The 24,828-nt window shown below is 43.4% G+C and overlaps 1 protein-coding gene and 1 long non-coding RNA gene across 5 annotated transcripts in view; one reads left to right on the forward strand and one right to left on the reverse strand.

Moving 5' to 3' along the window:
* smoc1 (SPARC related modular calcium binding 1) overlaps nucleotides 1-24,828 on the forward strand; it is a 246,871-nt gene that overhangs the window by 27,109 nt on the left and 194,934 nt on the right. For 2 of the 4 annotated variants that reach the window (XM_087990075.1, XM_087990076.1), the window contains exons 4-6: nucleotides 13,597-13,696; nucleotides 16,305-16,352; nucleotides 19,883-19,933. In XM_087990075.1, the coding sequence (XP_087846201.1) occupies nucleotides 13,597-13,696; nucleotides 16,305-16,352; nucleotides 19,883-19,933 (199 nt within the window). The remainder of the gene's footprint in view (nucleotides 1-13,596; nucleotides 13,697-16,304; nucleotides 16,353-19,882; nucleotides 19,934-24,828) is intronic. The other 2 variants (XM_087990077.1, XM_087990078.1) reach the window with 1 other exon arrangement.
* Nucleotides 5,166-24,828, reverse strand: part of LOC148149434 (uncharacterized) — a 65,014-nt gene continuing 45,351 nt past the window's right edge. Inside the window, exon 3 of the long non-coding RNA XR_015757963.1 lies at nucleotides 5,166-5,766. This is a non-coding gene — a long non-coding RNA (uncharacterized LOC148149434). The remainder of the gene's footprint in view (nucleotides 5,767-24,828) is intronic.

Below are 24,828 nucleotides of genomic sequence, written 5' to 3' on the forward strand. Positions count from 1 at the left end.
TTCTTTTTACTTCACCCAGTAAACCCCTTCTACCGCACCTTTCTCTCTGCTGTGCTTACCTCTTAAATCAGTCAATGGTTTTGACCTCAACTGCTGTAGGAGGTGAAAGTGAGTACTGCATGTGCTGGAGATCAGAGTCAAGATTAGAGTGGTGCTAGAAAAGCACAGCAGGTCAGGCAGCATCCGAGGAGCAGGAAAATCGACGTTTTGGGCAAAAGCCCTTCATCAGGAGGTGACGAGTCCCGTGTCCTCTGACAGTAATAATTTGTACAATCAGCTACCTTTGAAGGCAGACCCAGTCTTTGTGATTCTCAACCCTTATGATTCCCAAGCTACGTGAGGAATAGCTTCACATTTCCCCACAGAGCTTCAATACCCTCTTGATTTGTTGGAGGAGACCATTAAAAATGGCACATTGTTAATTCTCTCCTGATCCTACATTGTTGGGCTATGAACCCTCACCCTGATCCAGTATTTCAGCTTGTAAACTTCAGCGAGTACTACCAACAAGGTCAAGCTGATACCTGTTGTATCATATGTGTCAAAGAAATAATCATGCATTTCTGTTTCAGTTTATTCCTCCCTTACTCCTTTAGTTCTGCTGCTCCATCTGTTGTGAGCATTTCTTTTGGTAAGTTAGTCATTGAAGATGGAACATATCTGCAAGTGATGGAAGCATTGATGTGGTTGTTTAGTGTAGGGTTGACAGAAGGAAGCAATTGGGTCAAAAGTGTTTGTCTTCTGGAAGTGAGGTGGTGGTTGGACATATCTTTGTTATCATCATCAGTTTTCCTTCGTGATCAAAGATGGCTGTTTCATGTTTTTATAGAGTCATCTGTTGTGCATTTTAAAATGTGTATGGACTAGACCAAACCCCCTCAAAATATATTAAGAAGATAATCTAGACCCTAACCTTTTCTTAATTTAAAACTAAGCGTTTTCCAGAAACAATTCAATTGGTCAAATCAGTAGATTTGAAGCAAACCACACTTTATTCGCGCACTATAGTTCATTTACTAGGAAAGAAAGAAGAAATTGAAGTAACTTAATACTGCTGGAAAACTTAACAGAATAAAAGGTTATTGAACTCCTAAACAGAAACTGTTCCCGGATGGTAACATTGCACAAAGACACCCTTGACAAAGGAAAATTCAGACAAAGAAGGATTGCTTCACATGCAACTCCAGCAGCAGGAAGAGAACCCCCAGCTTTTAACTATAACCGAGAGAGAGAGATAAAACAGCTTCCATTTCTTCAAGATCCCAGTAACTGCTACTGAAAGCTAAAAATAAAATCCTGGATCCGTCTATGCTTGACCCCACCCATTCAGGCTGCTTCTATTGTTCCAATTTTAAAAAGGCCTCCCAACCTGTTTACTTTATTGGTTTCAAATAGACAGCTCTGTCTTAAAACCTTTCTTCAAAAAAGAATTTTGGACAAAATACGCCTTTTAAAGTTATTGTATCATCACAGCTGGCAATGGAGTGTGCTTGCAGACTGACTCCATGGGCAAGGATGAATTGTCTGATTCTGTTGGGACTGGCCAGACTTATGTTTTTTTTTCTTTTAATTGCTGCTTCTGTTTGAAAGAAGCAGCGGCAATATTTGAGATTGCGACTCAGGTAGATCCTCCTTGTGCATTTTACTCCCAGTCTGTTATGGCTGTGCTACATTTAGAGTCATAGAGATGTACAGCATGGAAACACACCCTTCGGTCCAACTTGTCCATGCCGACCAGATATCTCAATCCGGCACCTGGCTCTTATCCCTCCAAACCCTTCCAGATGCCTTTTAAATGTTGCAATTGTACCAGCCTGATGATGATACGGAAAATGCCACTTGCTGATATTCGTGCCGTTGTGTGCACTGTGGACATGGCTTTCAAAGGATCAATTACTGTTTTACAAAATTAGCTAACAATCAGTTTAAGAGAGACAAAGATGCACATGCAAACGTCCCTAAGTTGTGACTACGCCACCTACTAGAACGATCGGTGACACACCCTGAAGGCTGCAGATAACTTCAACCATTGCAGAAGCACAAGTTCCAGAAATGTCCAGTCATTGGAACTGCAGAGTGAGATCAGCAATTTCCCACTTGTGCAAGAGATAGTGGAGGAAACAAGGTATCACACTTACAACGAACAGCTAAACTGTGATAATACCTACCCTCCTATACAGCGGTGAAACATGAACTACCTACTCCGGATATATTAAGCAGTTGGACAGATTCCCTATGAACCATCCTGAAAATTGTAGGTATGCAATGGGAGATCAAAGTGCCCAACATTGAGGTACTCCAAAGAGCAGGAATGTCTGATACTGAAGCACTCATCATGACAGCACAGCTCACATATAGTGGACATGTCGCTCATATGATGGAAATGTGTTGCTGGAAAAGCGCAGCAGGTCAGGCAGCATCTAGGGAACAGGAGAATCGACGTTTCGGGCATTAGCCCTTCTTCAGGAATGTCGCTCATATGACCGCTAATAAAATCTCTAAGGCAGTCAACGTAAAATTGGGACAATGTAAGTAACACGGTTCAAGTTCTCCTTGACAGTACTGTTCAGGAAATGATACAAATATCAAGGTATAGTTAGTAAGTTTGCAAAATTGGAGGTGTAGTGGACAGAGAAGAAGGTTACCTCAGATTACAACTGGATCTTGATCAGATGGGCCAATGGTTTGAGGAGTGGCAGATGGAGTTTATTTTGGATAAATGTGAGGTGCTGCATTTTGGGAAAGCAAATCTTAGCAGGACATATATATTTAATGCTAAGGTCCTAGGGAGTGTTGCTGAACAAAGAGATCTTGGAGTGCAGGTTCATAGCTCCTTGAAAGTGGAGTCGCAGGTAGATAGGATAGTGAAGAAGATGTTTGATATGCTTTCTTTTATTGGTCAGAGTATTGAGTGCAAGAGTTGGGAGGTCATGTTGCAGCTGTACAGGATGTTGGTTAGGCCACTGTTGAAATATTGCGGGCAATTCTGGTCTCCTTCCTATTGGAAGGATGTTGTGACACTTTAAAGGATTCAAAAAAGATTGACAAGGATGTTGCCAGGGTTGGAGGATTTGAGCTATAAGGAGAGGCTGAACAGGCTGGGGCTGTTTTCCCTGGAGCATCAGAGGCTGACCTTATAGAGGTTTTTAAAATCATAGCTTGGATACCATAAATAAACAAAGTCTTTTCCCTGGGGTCAGGGAGTCCAGAACTACAGGGCATAGGTTTAGGGTGAGAGGGGAAAGATATAAAAGAGACCTAAGGGGCAGCTTTTTCACACAGAGGGTGGTATGTGTATGGAATGAGCTGCCAGAGGAAGTGGTGGAGGCTGGTACAATTGCAACATTTAAGAAGCATTTGGATGGGTATATGAATAGGAAGGGTTTGGAGGGATATGGGCCGGGTGCTGGCAGGTGGGACTAGACTGGGTTGGGATATCTGGTTGGCATGGATAGGTTGGACCGAAGGGTCTGTTTCCGTGCTGTATATCTCTATGACACTATGACTTCCTCTGACTTTCTGGCAGTTCTCAACATGTTCTGCTGAGTAGAACTTTATCTTGAATCTTACCAGATATTACAAGCAGCAACATTCCTCTATGCTTATCATGCAGAGATTTTTGCCTTTTTGCTTTGTGCGAGTGAACAATTGCAACATCCTGGGAAAAGCTTTCTTGATCCCATATTCCAAGATATAATGGTGTGAGTTTGATGGCTGTGTAAGAGCCCCCAGATTTGTAACATCCTACCTGTGCTCGGAGCTTTTGTTTTGAGGTTTGGTAGTTTTATCGACCTCCCAGTTTGCTGGGCAGGTTTTCACCCTCTGACCAGTCTGGAAGCTTGTCTACAGCTATCCTATTTATGATGGATTGGCGGTATAGCAAACCCTTAAATGGGTCAGCTTGGCTCTCTTCAATAACTGTGCCATGAGTCTGGAGAGACTCCTGCCACCCCACTCCTTAATGCTGAGAACAGAAGAGTAGTGTGAAGGAGAATTGTAGAAATTCTTCATGTTGCAAGATCAGCAAACCTTGAAGCGCTCTGGCTCATTTAGCTGACTATGCATTTGGTGTCCCATGTAGCTTCTTTTGCAGGTTCCTTTGGCTGTCCTGGAATGACGCCTGTGCACTGGATGAGTCTCTGTTTCCCAGTCATTTTGCTTCTGCTGCAATTCCTCAGTGAGTTTAATGGCACTCCAAATGATTTGCCTGTACGACGTGAAACTAGACAGAAGGCACTGATACTCTGCTTCTGCTCAATTGCAATTGCCTTAAAATTGACTGCTCGGTTTGGAGGAGTCACAATCAGTACGGGGCTCAGGGTCCAAAGATTGTTTGTCAACAGGATGTTTAATTGAAGTTGCTGCAAGCATGTTCGAAGGCAAAGGCCACAGGGTGAACTGCAGTTTATTTTATAAGGAATGCATTGCTGTTGTAAGCATGGCATATTGACAAGGGCTGTGAGGCTTCAGCTCTGTGTCAACAGAGCTATTAGTGTTTAAAAAGTACATTGCTGTCTACTCCATCACACTATAGCACGGAAAGAATGAGTTTATGTTTGGGAAGGAATGAGCAAACCACATTGACCTTGGTCCAGACACAGGACACTGGGCTGTTTCCGTGTCCTGAGGTAGGATTCCTTCCCGTGTTATGAAGCTGGCTGAAAGGATTTGATTAGGTAGCAAGGTTGTGCATTATGGCTGAGCTGCCATAGTGAGGTCTTTGCTATTTAACCAGATATAAATGCCAACTGTTTACATCTGAACATTTCAGCATTCATCACAAAGCATTACCAAACCTCTCTCCACCGCATTGTTTGTCAGTTTGAAAACTTCCCATTGCCTTTCCTTGTTGGCAGGATATATGCATCATTCGGCTAACTGTGGGGCAGATCATGGCAACTTTAAGCTGTTACCATTGCAGACGTGTTTGGTAATTAGCTTTTGGAATCCTTAATTTTGTAAATCAAGGCACAGAATAGAAAAGGGTAATATTAAACTGTACATGGCCTGAAAGTGTGGTTGTTCTTCCATGTGTAGTCTCAGCTATCTTATTATGGAAAGGGCAAAGTGTAATGGAGACGGGGCGTGTACATTCACTGGGGTGATAGCTATGAAGAGGAGGAGGTTCTGATTTTGAAGAGGAGCTTGAGAAGTGAAAGCTATTTTCACTTGAAGTTGAAGGCTAAAGGATTTTGAAATATGCAATGAAGTAATTACTGGTAGTTTACTTCCTTTTCTCAATGTGACAGTAACGAACAGGCAATAATTTAAGACAATCAGAGGAAGGATTCAAGCCGAGGCCCCGAAACAGGTCCCTCGGAAGGTTGGAATTCTCTGACACAAGCCATTGTTAAATCAGAGTCCTGAAATCACTTCAAAAGGAGACTTGAAAAACAGATATTGAAAGCAAATAAATAGATGAGTAAGGTTGGAAAAGGCAGTTCATGTGGGGCAAAAAGCTGGAGCAGACTTCATTGGCTAAATAGCCTATTCCTGCACTGTGGTGAATTGTAAAATCTTGGTCCTCCTTGTCAAGTTAGGCTCAAATCAAGTCTGAGCTGGTGAGATAGGGCATGGGTCTCAATATCAGTCTTATTTTCTTGGGAGACCTCTGGAGAAGGTGCTGTGCTGATCTTGAAGAAAATGGGTTCTGTTTCACTTTAGTCCCAAGACAATAATAAAGCCTCAAAAAATTATATCAAATGCACTCGTATTTTAGTGGATTCTTTTCCTCTTGAAACCTTCCAGCTTTGTACGTTCGATCACCTGTAACAGAAATATACGTTGACCACTGCATCAGAATAACTTAAGGGATGATTTTACAATGGCATTAGTCTGATTGGCTCTTTATTAGTGAAGATTGCTATCATTGCCAATATTTATCCTAGATTGTGAAACTGGATACTTCAATTTCTCAGAGTAATTAGCTGCCATGTCTAGCTAGCATTTTCATATTTATTCAAATCCTAGTGAGACTTGTATATTTTCATTTTATGCTCCTGAGAAATGACAGCATTTTTACGGCAGTCTTTCAAACTATAAAATGTCCTCTTGACTGCTCCATTGTGATATTCAGAAAAAAAAACAACCTTGGCCCGATCGTGTGAGTGAGAGTGAGTTGATTCAGTATCTGTAGGGAAAACACTTAGCCAACTGTGACCCAGCATTCTTGTACAGTGGGTGGCCCAGTGGCACAGTGGTTAGCACTGCTGCTTCACAGTGCCAGAGATCTGGGTTCAATTCCCACCTCAGGTGACTGTCTGTGTGGAGTTTGCACATTCTCCCAGTGTCTGCGTGGGTTTTCTCTGGGTGCTCCAGTTTCCACCCAAAGCCCCAAAATGTGCAGGATAGGTGAATTGGCCACGCTAAATTGCCTGTAGTATTAGGTGTAGGGGAATGGGTCTGGGTGGGTTGCTCTTTGGCGGGTCAGTGTGGACTTGTTGGGCTGAAGGGCCTGTTTCTACACTGTAAGTAATCTACTCTAACTCCCGGCCCAGCATCTAATGGATTTTGACCTCGGTCACTAAGGTACATCGTAGTTCTTTGTTTTAAAATTTAAATTGGGTTCTCGGAATCTGAAGAAATACTCTGGGCTTGTGTCATATTTAAACCTTCTTATACTTCATATAGCTTAATGAGACTGTTGACTCTTCACCCTCAGACTGTAAAGCTTTAGGTTTATGCAGCACTGAATACAAGTACAATCTGGGGAAGGGCATGAAAGTGGAGTTGATGCCACAGCCATATCAACCACGATCCTGCTGAATGGTGGAATAAGTCTAGAGGGGCCAAATGGCCTACTCCCCATACGAATGGAGACCTTGAGTTTAAAATTTTCGGAAGAAGAGTAGACCATTCAGTCCCTCAAGCCTATTTTGCCATTCATTGGCTGATCTGGACCCCAATGCTGTTCTTTAGACTCTGATCCTTTGATAGCCATGCTTATTGGAAAGGCCCAGTCTTGAAAATTCCAATTAAGACAGCAGTTGAGGGAGAAAGTTCCAAATCACCTGCAACCCTTTGTGTGTGATTTCACCCTGAAGTAGCCCAACTTTCGTTTTAAGTTTTTTTTGCTTGTCTTTGAGAGAAAAGGGACTTCTCTGTATCTATGCTATTGTACTCCGTTTCCTCTTTGAATTTCCTCAGTTAGAGGACCTCTGAAGCCTTTATTTGAGGGGATGGTAACCAGGTTTATGAAAGGTACTTTCATATTTTAATCCTTTACAACCTGAATATGCTTTAAATATTCGTATTGTTAACAAAGTTATACACCGTATTCCAAATGCACTCTAACCAATGTCATATAAGGATCCTACATGCCTTCTGTGGAAGTAGATTCTCCTGGTGATGCATAACAACCTTTGTTTTTCAGTATACAAGCAGAGATTCTGCAGTGAATGTTGAGGAATCATGTTCATGTGTGAGAACGGAGCTCTACTTCAGTGTCAGCACGAATCAATTCCAGCTGAAATGTAGCCACTACAACACCAATGTAACTTATTGCCCCTAACAGTCCATTATCACGTCATAGATTAATAGAGTCATACAGCATGGAAACAGACCCTTCGGTCCAACTTGCCCATACCGACCAAGTTTCCAAACTAAACTCGTCCTATTTGCCTGAGTTTGGCCCATATCCTTTTAAACCTTTCCAACACCACTGGCCATTATATGTCTTTGTTGTTACCTTTACCCACTTGTAATACCATTACATCTGACTCCAGCTTCTCTCTATTCTCTAGAAATTGCATTAACGTTACCCCAGTCCACTTCATGTACTAGACTTGGCTTAAGTGGTTCCAGGCTATCGAGGCAAAGGCCAGTGTCCTAACCACTGGACATCTTAATTCCTTTATTTCCAATTTGAACCACTTCTTCATTCCAAAGAACGCAGCTACTTCAACTCTTGACCAAAATCACTTTCTGCTAATTCTATTCCTGTATGCTGTCCATTTTGTTTTAAACCCAGTGTGTAGTAATTTATGGCTGTTTCTATTAGCTCTGAACTTACTTGGTGCCCAGTTATTCATTGAGCTAAATTTTCCTGTGAGTTGCTTATTGGTTCCTGATTGTATTTCCTCCTTTAGTTCACCATAAAACCCAACATGTTTCCCCTTCTTTCAGTTCTGAAGAAAAGTCATATTCGATTTGATACATTAACACTGTTTATCTTGCTGTCGATGCTGCTAGACTTGTGGAGTATTCCTAGCATTTCCGTTTTCATTTCTTTCAGTTCTGTTGTCATTCTGGTGAGTCCCTGCTGTACACCACCAAAAGGCATGATTATTCCTGATGCTCAAAACTATAGAACTTCAAGACGCTTGGAATTCAAAATTCTTTCAAACAAAGGCCAACGTCCCTCTGCCTTTAGATTCCCCGTGAAAGCGCTTTTAATACTTGTTGCCTTAAATGTCTAATTTCCATTGCTCCTTTGCATGTCTGTGTCATGACTCATCATTTAGCACATGTTCAGATTTTTCTTTCACACACCTGGAGCATTGAACCTCGCCTGACATCGATCTCCTCACTGTCTCTGTTTCAGTCCCTCTCCAACCTCCAGCACCCATTCACAAAACTGACTGTCCCCCCCCCAATTCAGTGCTGTGTGCAATCTCAGACATATAGCTCTCTGTCGTTTCATCCAATCATTCATATAGCTGGTGAAGGCTGAGACTGCACCTTGTCATATCCTGCTGACAAGAGAACACTCAGTCTCTCATTCCCATTCAATTTCTGATCCAGATCACAAGGTTATGTTCAATTTGTGCATGTTCATACAGTCATAGAGCTGTACAACACGGAAACAGACCTTTGGTCCTGTTTGTCCCTGCCGACCAGATATCCTAAATCAATCTAGTCCCATTTGCCAACATTTGGCCTATATCCCTCGAAACCCTCCTATTTATATATCATCCAGATGGCTTTTAAATATTGTAATTGTAGCAGCCTCCACAACTGCCTCTGGCAACTCATTTCAAACACGCACCACCTTCTGCGTGATAAAGTTGCCCCGCTTAGATCTTTCCTGCCTCACATTAAACCTACGCCCTCTAGTTTTGGACTCCCCCACCCTGAGGAAAAGACCTTGGCTATTCACCTTATGTAAGCCTCTCAGTTTTATAAACCTCAAGAAGGAAAATCATGGAAACCCGCATCAACATTACCTGGATATCCAATCCCGAAAATTAGTCGGGTTTGACCTTTCCATCACAACTTCATACTGACTCTATGGTTCGTCAATATTTGACCAATGTAATGATTTGGATGCGAGCATAAGATGTACAGTTAGTAAGTTTGCAGATGACATCAAAATTGGAGGGGTAGTGGACAGCGAAAAGGATTACCTCTGATTACAACAGGATCGGGACCAGATGGGCCAATGGGCTGAGAAGTGGCAGATGGAGTTTAATTCAGATAAATGCGAGGTGCTGCATTTTGGGAAAGCAAATCTTAGCAGGACTTATACAACTTAATGGTAAGCTCTTAGGGAGTGTTGCTGAACAAAGAGACCTGGGAGTGCAGGTTCATAGCTCCTTGAAAGTGGAGACGCAGGTAGATAGGATAGTGAAGAAGGTGTTTGGTATGCTTTCCTTTATTGGTCAGAGTATTGAGTACAGGAGTTGGGAGGTCATGTTGCAGCTGTACAGGACATTGGTTAGGCCACTGTTGGAATATTGTGTGCAATTCTGGTCTCCTTCCTATCGAAAAGATGTTGTGAAACTTGAAAGGGTTCAGAAAAGATTTACAAGGATATTGCCAGGGTTGGAGGATTTCTGCTATAGGGAGAGGTTGAACAGGTTGGGGTTGTTTTCCCTGGAGCGTCGGAGGCTGAGGGGGTGACTTTATAGAGGTTTACAAAATTATGAGGGGCATGGATAGGGTAAATAGATAAAGTCTTTTCCCTGGGGTCAGGGAGTCCAGAACTAGAGGGCATAGGTTTAGGGTGAGAGGGGAAAGATATAAAAGAGACCTAAGGGGCAACTTTTTCACGCAGAGGGCGGTACATGTATGGATTGAGCTGCCAGAGGAAGTGGTGGAGGTTGGTACAATTGCAACATTTAAGAAGCATTTGGATGGGTATATGAATAGGAAGGGTTTGGAGGGATATGGGCCGGGTGCTGGCAGGTGGGATTAGATTGGTTTGGGATATCTGGTCGGCATGGACGGGTTGGACCGAAGGGTCTGTTTCCATGCTTTACATCTCTATGACTCCATGACTAGCCTTTACAGGCAAGAATGCAAACATCTAATTCTGTAAATTAGGGGGCTACGGCATTAGGAGGGAGCATGTTAATGCCCCTGTCTGGATATTGTGGGCAAATGAGGAGGGTTTGGATGGTCTCCTTGATAACCCAAGTCAGGCTCTTAAGTAAGCAATTAATACCCTTTCTCTGACTTAGTGGGTGGCAGGAGAGGTCCACTCCAGTTATGCAGCTTGGTAGGTTTGACCTGCTAACTGCTAGCTAGTGAAAGTGGAGGATGTGGGCATCTCCTTCCAGGCCGCAGATACCTAACACAGCCCCTTGCCTACCTCTACACCCACCTGACCTTGCTCTGCTCCTTCCTATTTATTTTCTGGAGCCTGCGATCCCGACCCCAGCGAGATCCCCGAGTTTGCGAGCGTCCATGGCTACCTTTCCTCCTGCAAAACTAGCAGTGGCCACTGTTCCTGTTGGTAACGCAGAACGGCTGACTTCCGATTGGCCCGTCACTCTGTGAGCTGAGAAGCCATTCTGGAGATGGCAGGAATTCCCACCTCATTCTAATTCAAGGATCTTCATCTGAAAAATTAAAGCATGTTGACATGTTGGTGTATAATGAGCTCATTATCAGCCTGGAATCCAGCTTTCTGCCTCTAATGTTTGTTTCTAGTAGCTTCCTGACAATTGATCTTAAACTGACATTGTCACCTGTTTTTAAATAGTAGAATAACATTTGAGATTTGTCCTTTTCAGCTGTACAGTTCCCAAATCCATGTGAAATTATGACCACTATGTCAGCAGTTTCCATATCTATCCATTTTACAACCAGGAGCAGAAACTATCGGGTCCTGGAAATTTGACTATCTTAACTTCCATTAATTTTTAACTTCATATCACTTTCCACTGTGGAAATGATATGAAGTAAGAATTTAAGAAGTCTTCGATTATTATCCCATTATAACATATTCTTCTTTGTAACTCTCTTTTTCTTCAAATATTTATATTAAAAAAAAACATGGTTAGATTTCATTCCCATCCAAGAGTTTCGATATTCTCAGCTTGCATCTTCTTTGTTTCTCAGTAGTACAGAACTTGAATATTGTTGATAAGAGAGACCTTGTTGTAGCTTTCTATCCTGCACTAATCAGGACAAATGCAAGAATGCAGAACTTCAAATAATCACAACAATTTATATGATGTGAGGAAATCAAGTTGACAGTGATTGGTTGTGGCATTGCAATGGAGAAAGCAGCGGGGTACTACAGACACCTTAAGCTCTCAGGTAATTCAGTAAATGTCGCGTCTTAAATAAACTCTTCTCATTTGCTGAGAAAGGTTCCTGAATGTGAATGGATCTTGGTCCTGGCTAATTTATGTGGCTCATTTCTGTTTCACAGATTCTCTTTCAAAGGAATGTAGGGAGGTTCTCCTCAGTGCCTGGGTGAAATGTATCCCTTAACCAAAATTGCTAAAACCGGTCATTATTGTTTATGGAATCATGCTATGCACAAAGTGACTATGGCATTTCTGACATCACAGAATTTCAAAAGTCCTTAATTAGCTGTTGAACTGTTCCTAATGTCAGGAAAATGTAAGTTTTTCTTTTCCTTTAAGATGCTGATTGACAGACCAAAGAAAACCTTGCTAAGAGCAATGTCTTTCAACAAATGTCAACCCTGGGAATACCCTATATGCCAGTAGTGCAGCAGATTTGCTGAGGGCGTTATATGAAGGGAGGGTTAAGCGTAAATAGTAACTGAGAGTTATCAAGAGGACCATGGATCAACTACAACTTGCATTGAAATATTGCTTCTAACATTGTAAAATTTCCAAGCCACTTATCAAGCATACGAACCAGCAGTTGACACTGAGCTACTAGAAGGAGATAATAGGAAAGGTAAGGCAGTTTTTAGAGGTTGTTAAAAGATGACAGAGAGGTAGATGTTTAGACTGGCTTTGGGAGGAGATTCTGGAGCCTGGGGTTTAGACAGCTGAAGATACATGGTGAAGCACTGAGATCATGGATATATAAGGTACCATTATTGGAAGAATGTTGAGATTTCAGAGGATGGCTGTGCTGGAAGGAATTACATGGATGGGTGAGGCTGGGCTGGGAGAGAGGTGATTTAGAAAGAAGGATAAGAACAAAGATGGGCTCAACAGGATAGTGAAGAAGGCGTTTGGTATGCTTGCCTTTATTGGTCAGTGCATTGAGTATAGGGGTTGAGAGGTCATGTCCCCGCTGTACAGGACATTGGTTAGGCCCGATTTGGAATACTGCCTTCAATTCTAGTCTCCCTGCTAAAGGGAGGATGTTGTGAAACTTGAAATGGTTCAGGGTTTAAAGGATGTTACCAGGGTTGGAGGGTTTGAGCTGCGGGAGACGCTGAATAGGCTGAGGCATTTTTCCCTGGAGCATTGGAGGCTGAGGGATGACCTCATAGAGCTTTATAAAATCATGAGTGGCATGGATAGGGTGAATAGCCAAGGTCTTTTCCCCCAGCCAAGGGGAGTCCAGAACCAGAGGCGATAGGTTTAAGGTGAGAGGGGTAAAATTTACAAGGGACCTAAGGGGCAGCTTTTTCATGCAGAGGTTGGTGCGTGTATGGAATGAACTGCCAGAGGAAGTGATGGGGACAATATTTAAAAGGCATCTGAATGAGCATATTAATAGGAAAGGTTTAGAGATTTGGACCAAATACTGGCAGATGAGACTGGATGAAGTTAGGATATCTGGTTAGCATGGATGAGTTGGTCTGAAGGCTCTGTTTCCATGCTGTACATCTCTATGACTCTATAACAGCTGTGCTTCAATTTGAAGATTATTTCATGTACTGGCATTGGAAGCAGTCCAGAGAAGTTTCACTGGGTTGATTCTGGTATTGAGGGATCAGGAGAGGTTGAGTTTGTTGGGCTTGTTTTCATTAGAAGAATGGGAGGTAGCCTTATTGAAACATATAGGGTTCTTAGGAGACTTGGACAGGGAAGATTTGGAGAGGTTGCTTCTTTATGTGGAAGAGTTTAGGCCCGGAGGCATAATCTCAGAATAAGGGGTCACCCACTTAGGACAGAAATGTGGAAGAATTTCTTCCCTCAGAGGGTAGTGAATCTGTCAAATTCTTTACCATAGAGGGCAGTGGAGGCTGGGTCATGAAGTGAAATCAGGACTGAGATAGATTTCTAATCAGTAAGGGAATCAAGGTTATGGGGAAAAATCAGGCAAGTGGAATTGAGGATTATCAGATCAGTCATGATCTCAGTGAAAGATGGAGGAGATTGAATGGACTGAATGGCTTACTTCTGTCTCCCTCTATGTGCGCCATGAAGGCCAATATACAGGCATGTTGGCTTAGTAACTAAATCATCCTTTGTTTTAACCCCTTTCGGCGGACAGGTGCAGTGCCACACATTCACAGGATACTGTTGGTGTGTTACTCCAGATGGGAAACCCGTGAGTGGATCTTCGGTTAAAAATCAAACACCCGTGTGTTCAGGTACCATGCATTTACTTCAGTGTTTACAATTGTCCCTTATTCATGCAGAATAAGTGTTTCGTTGCATGTGCTATCTCTGACATGCTCACTCTAGGGTCACACAGAAAGACCATTTTTGCTGGAGTCTGTCAGAGATGTACAACATGGAAACAGGCCCTTCGGTCCAACCCATCCATGCTGACCAGATAAACTAATCTAATCCCATTTGCCAGCATTTAGCCCATATCCCTCCAAACCGTTCCTATTCATATACCCAGCCAGATGCCTTTTCAATGCTCTAATTGTACCCACCTCCTCCATTTCCTCCGACAGCTCATTCCATTCATGCACCACCCTCTGCCTGAAAAAGTTGCCCCTAGGCTCCCTTTTAAATGTTTCTCCTCTCACCTTAAACCTATGCCCTCTAGTTTTGGACTCAACTATCCTGGTAAAAAGACCTTGTCTATTTATCCTATCCATGCCTCTCATGATTTTATAAACCTCTATGAGGTCACCCCTCAGCCTCTGTCGCTCCAGGGAAAACAGCCCCAGCCTGTTCAGCCTCTCCCTGTAGCTCCAACCCTGGCAACCTCCTTGTAAATCTTTTCTGAACCCTTTCAAGTTTAACATCTGCCTTAAGATCTCAACATTCACTTGTCTGGGTGCACTGGCGAGATATTTTTAATCTTGTAGAGGGCCAGCACAGGCACGGGAGGCTGAATGTCCTCCTCCTGTGCTGTAACCATTCTGTGACTTTATGAATACAGTTGAATCCCCATATCCGTGGATTCCATTTCCTCGGTTTCCGTTATATGCAGTTTACCGCGGCCCGAAAATATTACATGGAACATTTCAGAAGTAATTCCAGGGGGCTGCCGGGGTGGTAAATTTCCCATTTAAATGATAGGATTCGCTACTATCTGCTGTTTTGGGCATCTGCGGGAGGTCTTGGAATGTGTCACCCGCAGATATGGGGATAGGGGAAGCGGGCGGAGGGGGTGTGGTGGTGCTGGGGGTGGGGGGGGGGGGGGGGGGGGGGTTGCTGCGGTACCAAGTTTCTTTCACAGTTAAACTGCTTCAGCACCTTTTCAACTTGCAAAGCCACAGTCGGGATGCCCAGAGGAGCCTGTTTCGTTCAGCTTTACGAACAGTTACTGAAGAATGGTTGACTATTTGCGATCTGGAGTGCGACCTTCCCTCAGTGTACATTCCACAGCGTTTGTTGCATTTTGCAAAAGAAAACCTGTGCCACTTTCCTGTCACTTCAAATATTATTCATAGAATGCGTTGAAGAATGCTGGAGCATTGCCCCCAGCTGCTGTGATCACACGTGGTTAATTTACAAGTCCACCAAGTCAGTTTAGCGAAAGGAAGATCCCACAGGAAGATGGAGGGGCTGTGGGAACTGAAAAACACCGGAAGAGTTGAAGAATGTATGCAGGGGAATGGCGCGGAGTCTGCACATTCCTCCCTTTGTCGGTGTGAGTTTCCTCCTGGTGCTCTGGTTTCCTCCCATAATCCAAAGATGTGCAGGTTAGGTAGAGTGGCCATGCTAAATTACCCACGGTGTCTATGGAAGTGCAGGATAGCTGGATTAGCCATGGGAAATGCAGGGTTACGGGGAGAGGGGAGGGTGGGTTAGGTCTAGGTGGGATGCTTTTTGGAGGGTTGGTGTAGACTCGATGGGCCGAGTGGCCTGCTTCCACACTTTAGGGATTCTATGATGGTTTTGAGCTGGCAGCCACATCCTCTTGCATTTGTAAAACAATGTGACCAGTCTATAGGAAAGAAGGACACTTCTTCAGATGCTGCTGTAAGTAATTCAGACAATAACCCGGTTCTCTAAAAAGACATCTTTCTCTTAAATGGGTGGCTGGTTGGACATTAGATTGAATCCCAAACCTCTGTTTCACCACCTGATTTATTTCTGTCAGTCATTGGACAGTGAATGGAGGTGAAATTCCCTGGGGTTGCCTTTTGTTGGCCACTGGCTGGACAACATGGGGGAAAACCCACTTACACAGAAGCTAGGATGGAATATTTGGCTGCGTTCCTGCAGGGGAAGTTCAGTGAGGGATGTACAATGGGACAGAGAGAAATAAATCAATGAAGGTGTGGAGAAAGAAGACAGATCCTAAGCTGGTCGAAAGTGGTGATGAATACGAAGTAAAGATGCTGGTTGCAGTATATGATGAGTGCTTTTAACTGATGATGAATTTATCATTCATGACCAATTGGCTGTCTCCCTATTTACACATTGTTGTTGATGCGGTGGAGTGAGGGCGGTCCATGTTGAACATCTTTTATTGAATACCACCTCGGAACTATCCTGTAAGACCTTAGCACACAAATCCTTAGCTCACTTTACACCAAATATCTCCTCTCAATGGTTTTAACGGCATTTGCTTGAAGTATAACAGTGGATTCATTTCAAGAGCCCAGAGAATATATTTATACTTAGCCACTCCTTTCAAAGCAAAAGCAGAAATGCTTTGATCCGTAGAGGTGCCAAGATAGTGTGTGAACTCTCTCTCCCTCTGAACACTGTCTGTATTCAATATTGATGGCCCCTTATTATTGAGTACTGTGAGTGATTGGTCTGTAAATGGCGATCTTCTTTATTTTGAAGGTTCAGTAACCGATAAACCCTCAGGACCCAGCAGTTCCGGCAGAAAAGGTGAGTTGAGTTTCCTTGCCTTGATCCAGCGGTCTCTTTCCTCTCTGCACGTTCCCAATGCATGGTAGTGATCACTGTGGTTCTTTAGACTATTGGGCAAGAGAGGAGGAGGAGGTCTTTATATGCCACTGATTATGATGGTGGCAAATTGTGTCCCTTTCTCTTAACCTTTAAAATGCGAGATTGCATTGCATGGTAGCTCGATTGGTCATTGGTATTCTGGTTTGGTTGTAGGTTGTTGGTGTATGAGATTTGTACATCTACTCGGTTGCTAAGCCTCACCTGCAGCCACCATGTTGCTGTAAGGAATATCATGAGGCTATAGTCCAATAGGTTGCTCCTTCACACAGTGTGCAATTGCCCCGGTACAAATTATAAATGTCTCGGTTGTGAATTTGTAATGCCTGACCTATGTGAACTGGATTTGCCCGTTGTGTCCTTGTGTTTCTTTCCCAGTGAATTGACTTCCATGCTACACATAGAGATGACACTGGGACCATGAATGTTTGGAATTTAATATAATGCTCTCCTCGGAATTCTAGGATTTTGCTGGTGTGGATTTTGTTTTCCCTGTGCTGTAGGGATCATCTGCCAGGCGCAATGGTGCTGGGAGGAATAGGATGTGAGCTTGTGTCTTGCTTCTGCACTTCTGGTGTGCTCCCAAACTTGGCATTGCCACGTGGGTAACATATTGAGCAGGCTCTCTTATGATAATGGGCAGGGAGGAAGATTGAACCACAGCACACAATGCCTCTCAGCTAACTTCAGATTTGCATGGGCAAAATTTGGGATTGCCAATCCCTAATGACTCTTTTGGCTACAGATGGAACAGGGCTTTGTGCAACCTGAACTGGGATTAAGGCTGGTGGAGGTAGTTACCAACACTGAGTATAATGGGAATGGATGGGGCACCGTGGAATTTCGTTATTGTTTCCTGTCTGCACTAATAGTGGGCATCTCCCAAACCCAATTCAGCTCAGACTTTCTTATTGATAAGGACACCATCTAGACATTGACCAGACTCTCACCTTTCTAACTGGAGGAGTGCCATCAATGGTCTGAGGGTTAGAATAAACAAGAAAAGCACAATGAGGTTGTGTTCATTTGTGCCTCATTATTAGGGATGCCACTTTTGTACACACTCAGTTTCAGACCCTCTGTGCCAGCATTAAGATAAACAAGTTGACTTGACACATATTAACAATAAAGCTCAAATGAATAACTTTGAAGTTTGTACAGCCCTTACCAACTGCAAGTTCTTTGATGTAACCTACCTCACATTTAGCAAGTGTAAAATTTGCTTTTTCCAATTCAGTCAATAATGAAGATATAGAACATTACAGCACACTTCAGACCCTTCGGCCCTCAACATTGCACTGACCTATGAAACTAATCTAAAGCCCACCTAACCTACACTATTTCATTCTCATCAATATGCCTATCCAATGACCATTTAAATGCCCTTAAAGTTGGGTGAGTCTACTACTGTTGCAGGCAGTGCATTCCATGCCCCTACTACTCTCTGAGTAAAGAAACTCCCTTGAACATCTGTCCTATATTCATCACCTCTCAATTTAAAGTGAAGTCCTCTCATGCTAGCCATCATCATCTGAGGAAAAAGCTCTCCCTGTCCATCCTATCTAACCCTCTAATTATCTTATATATCTCATTTAAGTCACCTTTCAACCTTCTTCTCTCTAACGAAAACAGCCTCAAGCCCCTCAGCCTTTCCTTGTAAGACCTTCCCTTTACCAGGCAACATCCTAGTAAATCTCCTCTGAACCCTTTCCAAAGCTTCCACATCCTTCCTACAATGCTGTGACCAGAACTGTACACAATACTCCAAGTGCGGCCACACCAGAGTTTTGTATAGCTGGCACATGACCTCATGGCTCAGAAACTCAATCCCTCTACCAATAAAAGCTAACACCGCATGCCTTCTTAAAAACACTATCAACCTGGGTGGCAACTTTCCAGGATCTATGTACCTGGACACTGAGATCCCTCTACTCATCTACACTACCAAGAATCTTACCATTAGCCCAGTACTCTGTATTCCTGTTACTCCTTCCAAAGTGAAACACCTCACACTTTTCTGTATTAAACTCCATTTGCCAACTCTCAGCCCAGCTCTGCAGCTTCTCTATGTCTCTCTGTAACCTACACCATCCTTTGTCACGATTCACAACTCCACCGACCTTAGTGTCGTCTGCAAATTTACTAACCCACCCTTCTACGCCCTCATCCAGGTCGTTTATAAAAATGACAAACAGCAGTGGCCCCAAAACAGATCCTTGCAGTACTGAACTCCAGGATGAACATTTCCCATCAACCACCACCCTCTGTCTTCTTTCAGTGAGTCAATTTCTGATCCAAACCACTAAATCACCCTTAATCCCATGCCTCCATATTTTGTGCAATAGCCTATTGTGGGGATCCTTATCAAACTCCTTACTGAAATCCACATACACCACATCAACCGCTTTACCCTCATCCACCTGTTTGGTCACTTTCCTCAGAGAAATCAATAAGTGTTGTGAGGCATGACCTACCCTTCACAAAACCGTGTTGACTATCCCTAATTAACTTATTTCTTTCTAGATAGTTATAAATCCTATCTTTTATAATCCTTTCCAACACTTTACCCACAACCGAAGTAAGGCTCACTGGTCTATAGGGTTGTCTCTACTGCCCTTCTTGAACAAGGGAACAACGTTAGCTATCCTCCAGTCTTCCGGCACTATTCCTGTAGACAATGACGACATAAAGATCAAAGCCATAGGCTCTGCAATCTCATCCCAGGCTTGCCAGAGCATCCTAGAATAAATCCCAACCGGCCCAGGGGACTTATCTATTTTTACACTTTCCAGAATTGTTAACACCTCCTCCTTGAGAACCTCAATCCCAGTAGCCTTTATCTTAGTATTCTCCTTAGCCACATTGTTATATAACAATATGATTAGAAATTCTCAACTTCCAGTGTGGAGCATTGGTTGATTATACTTAGTTTGAAGACTTTTTAGTAAAAATAAATCAAGAAAATCTGATCAAAATATTTAACATAATTGTCCAATGTGGGAGTTGGAAACTTAGGATTTAGTGTCCTATTATGTACTAAGTAATAGGTAGTGTAGAAACCCCTTTCACAAAGCCTGAATGGCTGGATCCAGTCTAATCTGGGTTTTAAAGTTCATTTTAATGACCATCAGGGTTGATTTGTGGAACTCATTGGAAGTGGATTTAAAATCAATGAGGTATTAACTCTAAATATTTGAAACAAGATCCATTCTTCTGTTACCAACCAGGGGCAGATATACTGGGGCCCTGAAGTGTGTGTGTGTGTGTAAAACTGCTTCTGATGTCTTCCTGGTCAGCAGCAGCCATTCCATTGCTCCAAAGAATTGATGGACTCTGCTTCATCAGTGGTTACTGGTAGAGAGTTCCACGTTCCTCTCTTTCATTTTCTTTTCCTTACCTCCCCTCTCCTAGCCCTTTTGGTGATTACTTTAATTTCTGTCCTCTCATTACAGTCTGGCTTCACCCAGGAGGAAGCAGATGCATCAAAGCCGTTGTAGCCCCGGGTAATTTTATTGGTCATTTGCCATGCTCATATTTGGACTGTTTTGCTTCTGCACACGTTTGTTGCAAATTGTAGTCTTGGCATCTTACAGGTCAGAGTCCAGCCTATCATACTGATGACTGCTGTTTGGAAGAGCTATCCAGTTAGTCCCACCTCCCTGTCCTTTCTCCATAACTCTGTTTTCCTTTTCCATTACAGATAAGATTCCCATTTAAAAGTAACCTCTATAACTGCCACCCTTTAAATAGTATTTCTTTTTTACCCTGTGCAGGGCCCCTTTTAAAGAGCATTTATCCTGGCAAGCACTTACATGTCTGTTGACAATCTCCATCTGCTCCTAAAGTAACATCTCATTCAAAAAGAGAACGCACAGGGCAAAAAGAAAGAATCAGACAGCAGCGAGTGTGCCTTTTTAGTAACACAGGACATATTTCTCTCTCCAACTTACTGCCAGATTTTAAAACATTGGTCAATAAATCTCTGCATGCTTCCAAAGAAACACAAAAGCAAAACATTGCCAAAGCAAGGCCTGGGGCGGAGAATGTCAGGAAACTTCAGATATTGACTTTCCCTCGATTTTCCTCATTCCCTGCGGTCGGAAGACTGTCTTTAAGGACATGGACTGCTCATGTACCTTGCCTGATTAGTGAGACTGTGAGGTGTCTTGAGCTGTCTCTGAGTGTGGAGGAGCTCCCTACTGAGTCAGATGCTGTCTCCATAAGCGAACTGAGTCCCCAGCAGCTATTGCTTAATGGTCACCAAGAGGTTGTTGTAATTCTCTCCAACGAGAGAGAAGGTAACTGGCATCCCTTGATGTTCAATGGCATTAGCGTCAGTGAATCAGTCACCAGAAACTGGCCTAGCCCATGGCTACAGGTGCAGAGCAGAGGCTCAGAATTCTGCAGCGAGTAAATCCTCTCTCCCCAAAGCTAGTCCCTCATCTACAAGTCTCAAGTCAGGAATGCAATGGAATATTCTCACTTGCCTGGATGAGTGCAACTCCAACAACTCTGAAGCTTGACACCATGCAAACAGGTCATTTGATTGGAGTCCCACCATCTTCAACACTCATTCTCTCATCACCCATTCACAGTGGCAGCAGTGTTTTAATCAGCTACAAAATGTACTGCAGCAACTCACCAAGGCTCCTCATGATAGCTCCCACAAAGCCCACAACCTCTAGCTCCTTGAAGGACATGAACAAAAGCTACATGGGAATACCATCACCTGCAAGTTCCCCTCCAAGCCACACACCATCCTGACTTGGAAATAGATCACCGTTCCTTCATTGACGCTCTCTTCCTAACAGCAATCAAAGAAGTAAATAAGTGGAGGTCTCTTCAGTGTGCTCACAGTCATGAATTAAAAAATAATTTTAAAAAATATGCAGCATGTTGTCATGTTCTGGAATGTGCTACTTAAGGGATTGCAGAATCAGATTCAATGGTTTTTTTCCAGAGGGGCTGGAATAAACACTGGGAAAATAAAAGGTTTTGCAGACCAAGAGTCATAGAGATGTACAGCACAGAAACAGACCCTTCGATCCAACTCATCCATGCTGACCAGATATCCTAAATTAATCTAGTCCCATTTGGCAGCACTTGACCCATATCCCTCTAAACCCTTCCTATTCATGTACTCATCTAGATCCTTTTAAATGTTGTAATTGTACCAGCCTCCACCATTTCCTCTGGCAGTTCATTCCATACATGCACCACTCACTGCGTGTAAACGTTGCCCTTTTAAATTTTTCTCCTCTCATCCTAAATATATGCCTTCTAGTTCTAGACTGTCCCTTTCCAGAGAAAAGCCCTTGTCTATTTACTCTATCCATGCACCTCATGATTTTATGAACCTCTCTAAGGTCACCCCTCAGCCTCCGGCGCTCCAGGGAAAACAGCCCCAGCCTGTTCAGCCCCTCCCTATAGCTCAAACCCTCCTATTCTGGCAACATCCTTGTACATCTTTTCTGAAACCTTTCAAGTTTCACAACATCCCTCCTTTAGCAAGGAGACCAGAATTGCACACAATATTCCAACAGTGGCCTAACCAATATCTTGTACAGCCGCAACATGACCTTCCAACTCCTATAGGAGAAAGTGAGGACTGCAGATGCTGGAGATCAGAGCTGAAAATGTGTTACTGGAAAAGCACAGCAGGTCAGGCAGCATCTAGGGAACAGGAGAATCGACGTTTCGGGCATGAGCCTTTCTTCAGGAAGATTGCTGAAGAAGGGCTTATGCCCGAAACGTCAATTCTCCTGCTCCTACGATGCTGCCTGACCTCCTTCCAACTCCTATACTCAATGTTCTGACCAATGAAAGGAAAACATAACAAATGCCTTCTTTACTATCCTATCTACCTGCAACTCTACTTTCAAGGAACTATGACCCTGTACTCCAAGGTCTCTTTGTTCAGCAACACTCCCCAGGACCTTACTATAAAGTGTATAAATCCTGCCCTGATTTGCCGTTCCAAAATGCAGCACCTCAGATGTATCGAAATTAAACTCCATCTGCTACTCCTTGCCAATTGGCTCATCTGATCAAGATCCTGTTGTAATCTGAGGTAACCTTCTTCACTGTCCACTACTGCTCCAATTTTGGTGTCATCTGCAAACCTACTAACTACACCTCCTGCATTCACATCCAAATCATTTATATAAGTGACGAGAGGGTCGGATAGTTCTTTTAAAGAATCAATGTAGGAGCAATGGGCTGAATGGCTTTCTGTGACCTCTATCTCCATTTTGAGCTGCACTATGACCTTTTGAAATAATTATTGCACTTTCCAAACACAGCTGTCAAATTCTTTCTAGCAGGCTGTGGTTTATTGTGTTTACCTGTTTGATTTCCTTTTCTTCCCTACTTCAGACCATTCCTCTGCCAACCTTGCCTTTCATTCCCAATGCACAAAGCCTCGCAGTTTCAGAGGACAGGGGTTTATTTGGACCCAGGAGTTCCCTTCAAATCTCCAGCTATGTATTTCCCTAACCTCATGGCAGCACAGGAACTGTAAACTTAGGTACACTCTCAGCTTTTTCTCCACCTGGATTGCAACACTTTGCAACTCTGGCCTTTGGCACTTAGGTGCCATCAGCATCCACATCTACAAATACTGCCCACTCCCCCAGCCACATCTGCACCCTTCCCCCTCAAGGCCAGGAGAAGGGAAGATGACTGACAGGCATCCCCAGGACTCTGAGCTCAGCAAACGCCTGGCTGGCAGCCAGATGCTAACATTTAGCTTCCAGCCAGCAATACCTTAGTCTCGTCCAGCAAGGCAAAACTTAATTGGTGTTTTATTTTTCATGTAGAGCTTTATCAGTGATCCTTCTTCTGGTACTTAACTTTTCAATGAAAGGCTAAATCTCATTATCTTCGTTTATTATCTCACTTGCTGATTTATCATGGTTTGTAAAAGGAGAACCCTGAGTCTGCTTATTGTAATGTGCTTTGTGCATTTGGAGTAACGTGCTGAGAGGTGGACAAGGGAATGGGTTTTTTGTGTCGATGAGTATTTGACGTAGTTGCTGTATTGGAATAAATGCAACAAATCCAGTGATTGAGATAGCAGCAGGATGTGAAATACAAGAGATTCATTTTGATTTCAACGAGACAATGTTCTACTTGCCGAATAGCTGAATGAATGTGTTATTTGTTCCCTGATTTTTTAAGAAAACACATTGCTGCTTCTCTACAACTGAGGTTCCTCCTCATCCTGTGTCTTGTGCCAACCTCAACTGCTTTGGAAGTCAGGTTGTTTGTCATCTCTCTCTCTCTCTCTCTCTCTCTCTACACTTTTCCCATGCAGTGGAAATGATTGGCAGGGGAATCAACAGCGTGGTAGGCTGTGATAGGATCAGTCACAGAACCATAGAGGTCATAGAAGTATTATTGTGTAGAAGGAGGCCATTTGGCCCGTGGTACCTGCACTAGTCCATTAATTGAACTGACCTGATGCCAACCTCCTGCCTTATCTCCATAGCCTTGCACATTATTTTTATCCAGCTAACCATTCAGTGCTCTGTTGAATGCCTCAATTCCACACATTTCCAGGTTGTTCATTCCATACCCTGACTACTCGCTGAGTGAAAACATTTCTTCTCATCTCAGATTTACCCCTTTTGCGATCTCTTGAAACCCTTCTCTTGGTCTTGATCCTTTCATAAGCGGGTGTAATTTCTCCTTATTTACTCAATCCAGCCTGCTCATGATCTTGAAAAAACCAGTATCAGACCTCCTCTAAGCTTTCTGCTGTCCAAGGAGAACCTTACATTGCCAGGAATCGAGCTGACACCACGGCTGGTTCTCGATGGTGGGAGGGCTTTGTAACTGTATGATCCTGAGGCTCGCTGGGGCAGTCAGAACTCCAGGGGCTCTGGTCTGTACAGGACATCCTCCTTGCTTACCCAGGGAAGGTGATGGCCTAGCAGTATTATCATTGGACTGTTACTCCAGAGACAGCTACACTGGCACCACCCCCCATCTTTTCTTCCGTTACATCGATGATTGTATCGGCGCTACCTCGTGCTCCCATGAGGAGGTTGAACAGTTCATCCACTTTACTAACACCTTCCACCCTGACCTCAAATTTACCTGGACCGTCTCAGACTCCTCCCTCCCCTTCCTAGACCTCACCATTTCTATCTCGGGTGACCGACTCAACATAGACATTTACTGCAAACTGACCGACTCCCACAGCTACCTAGATTACACCTCCTCCCACCCTGCCCCCTGTAAAAACGCCAACCCATATTCCCAATTCCTCCGCCTCTGCCGCATCTGCTCCCAGGAGGACCAGTTCCACTACCGAACAACTCAAATGGCCTCCTTCTTCAAAGACTGCAATTTCCCCTCCGATGTGGTCGACGCGCTCTCCACCACATCTCCTCCA

This window comes from Chiloscyllium plagiosum, unplaced genomic scaffold (assembly GCF_037043375.1).
Source record: "Chiloscyllium plagiosum isolate Xiang-an unplaced genomic scaffold, Cpla_swu_hap1 HiC_scaffold_8, whole genome shotgun sequence".
NCBI classification, from domain to species: Eukaryota; Metazoa; Chordata; class Chondrichthyes; order Orectolobiformes; family Hemiscylliidae; genus Chiloscyllium; species Chiloscyllium plagiosum.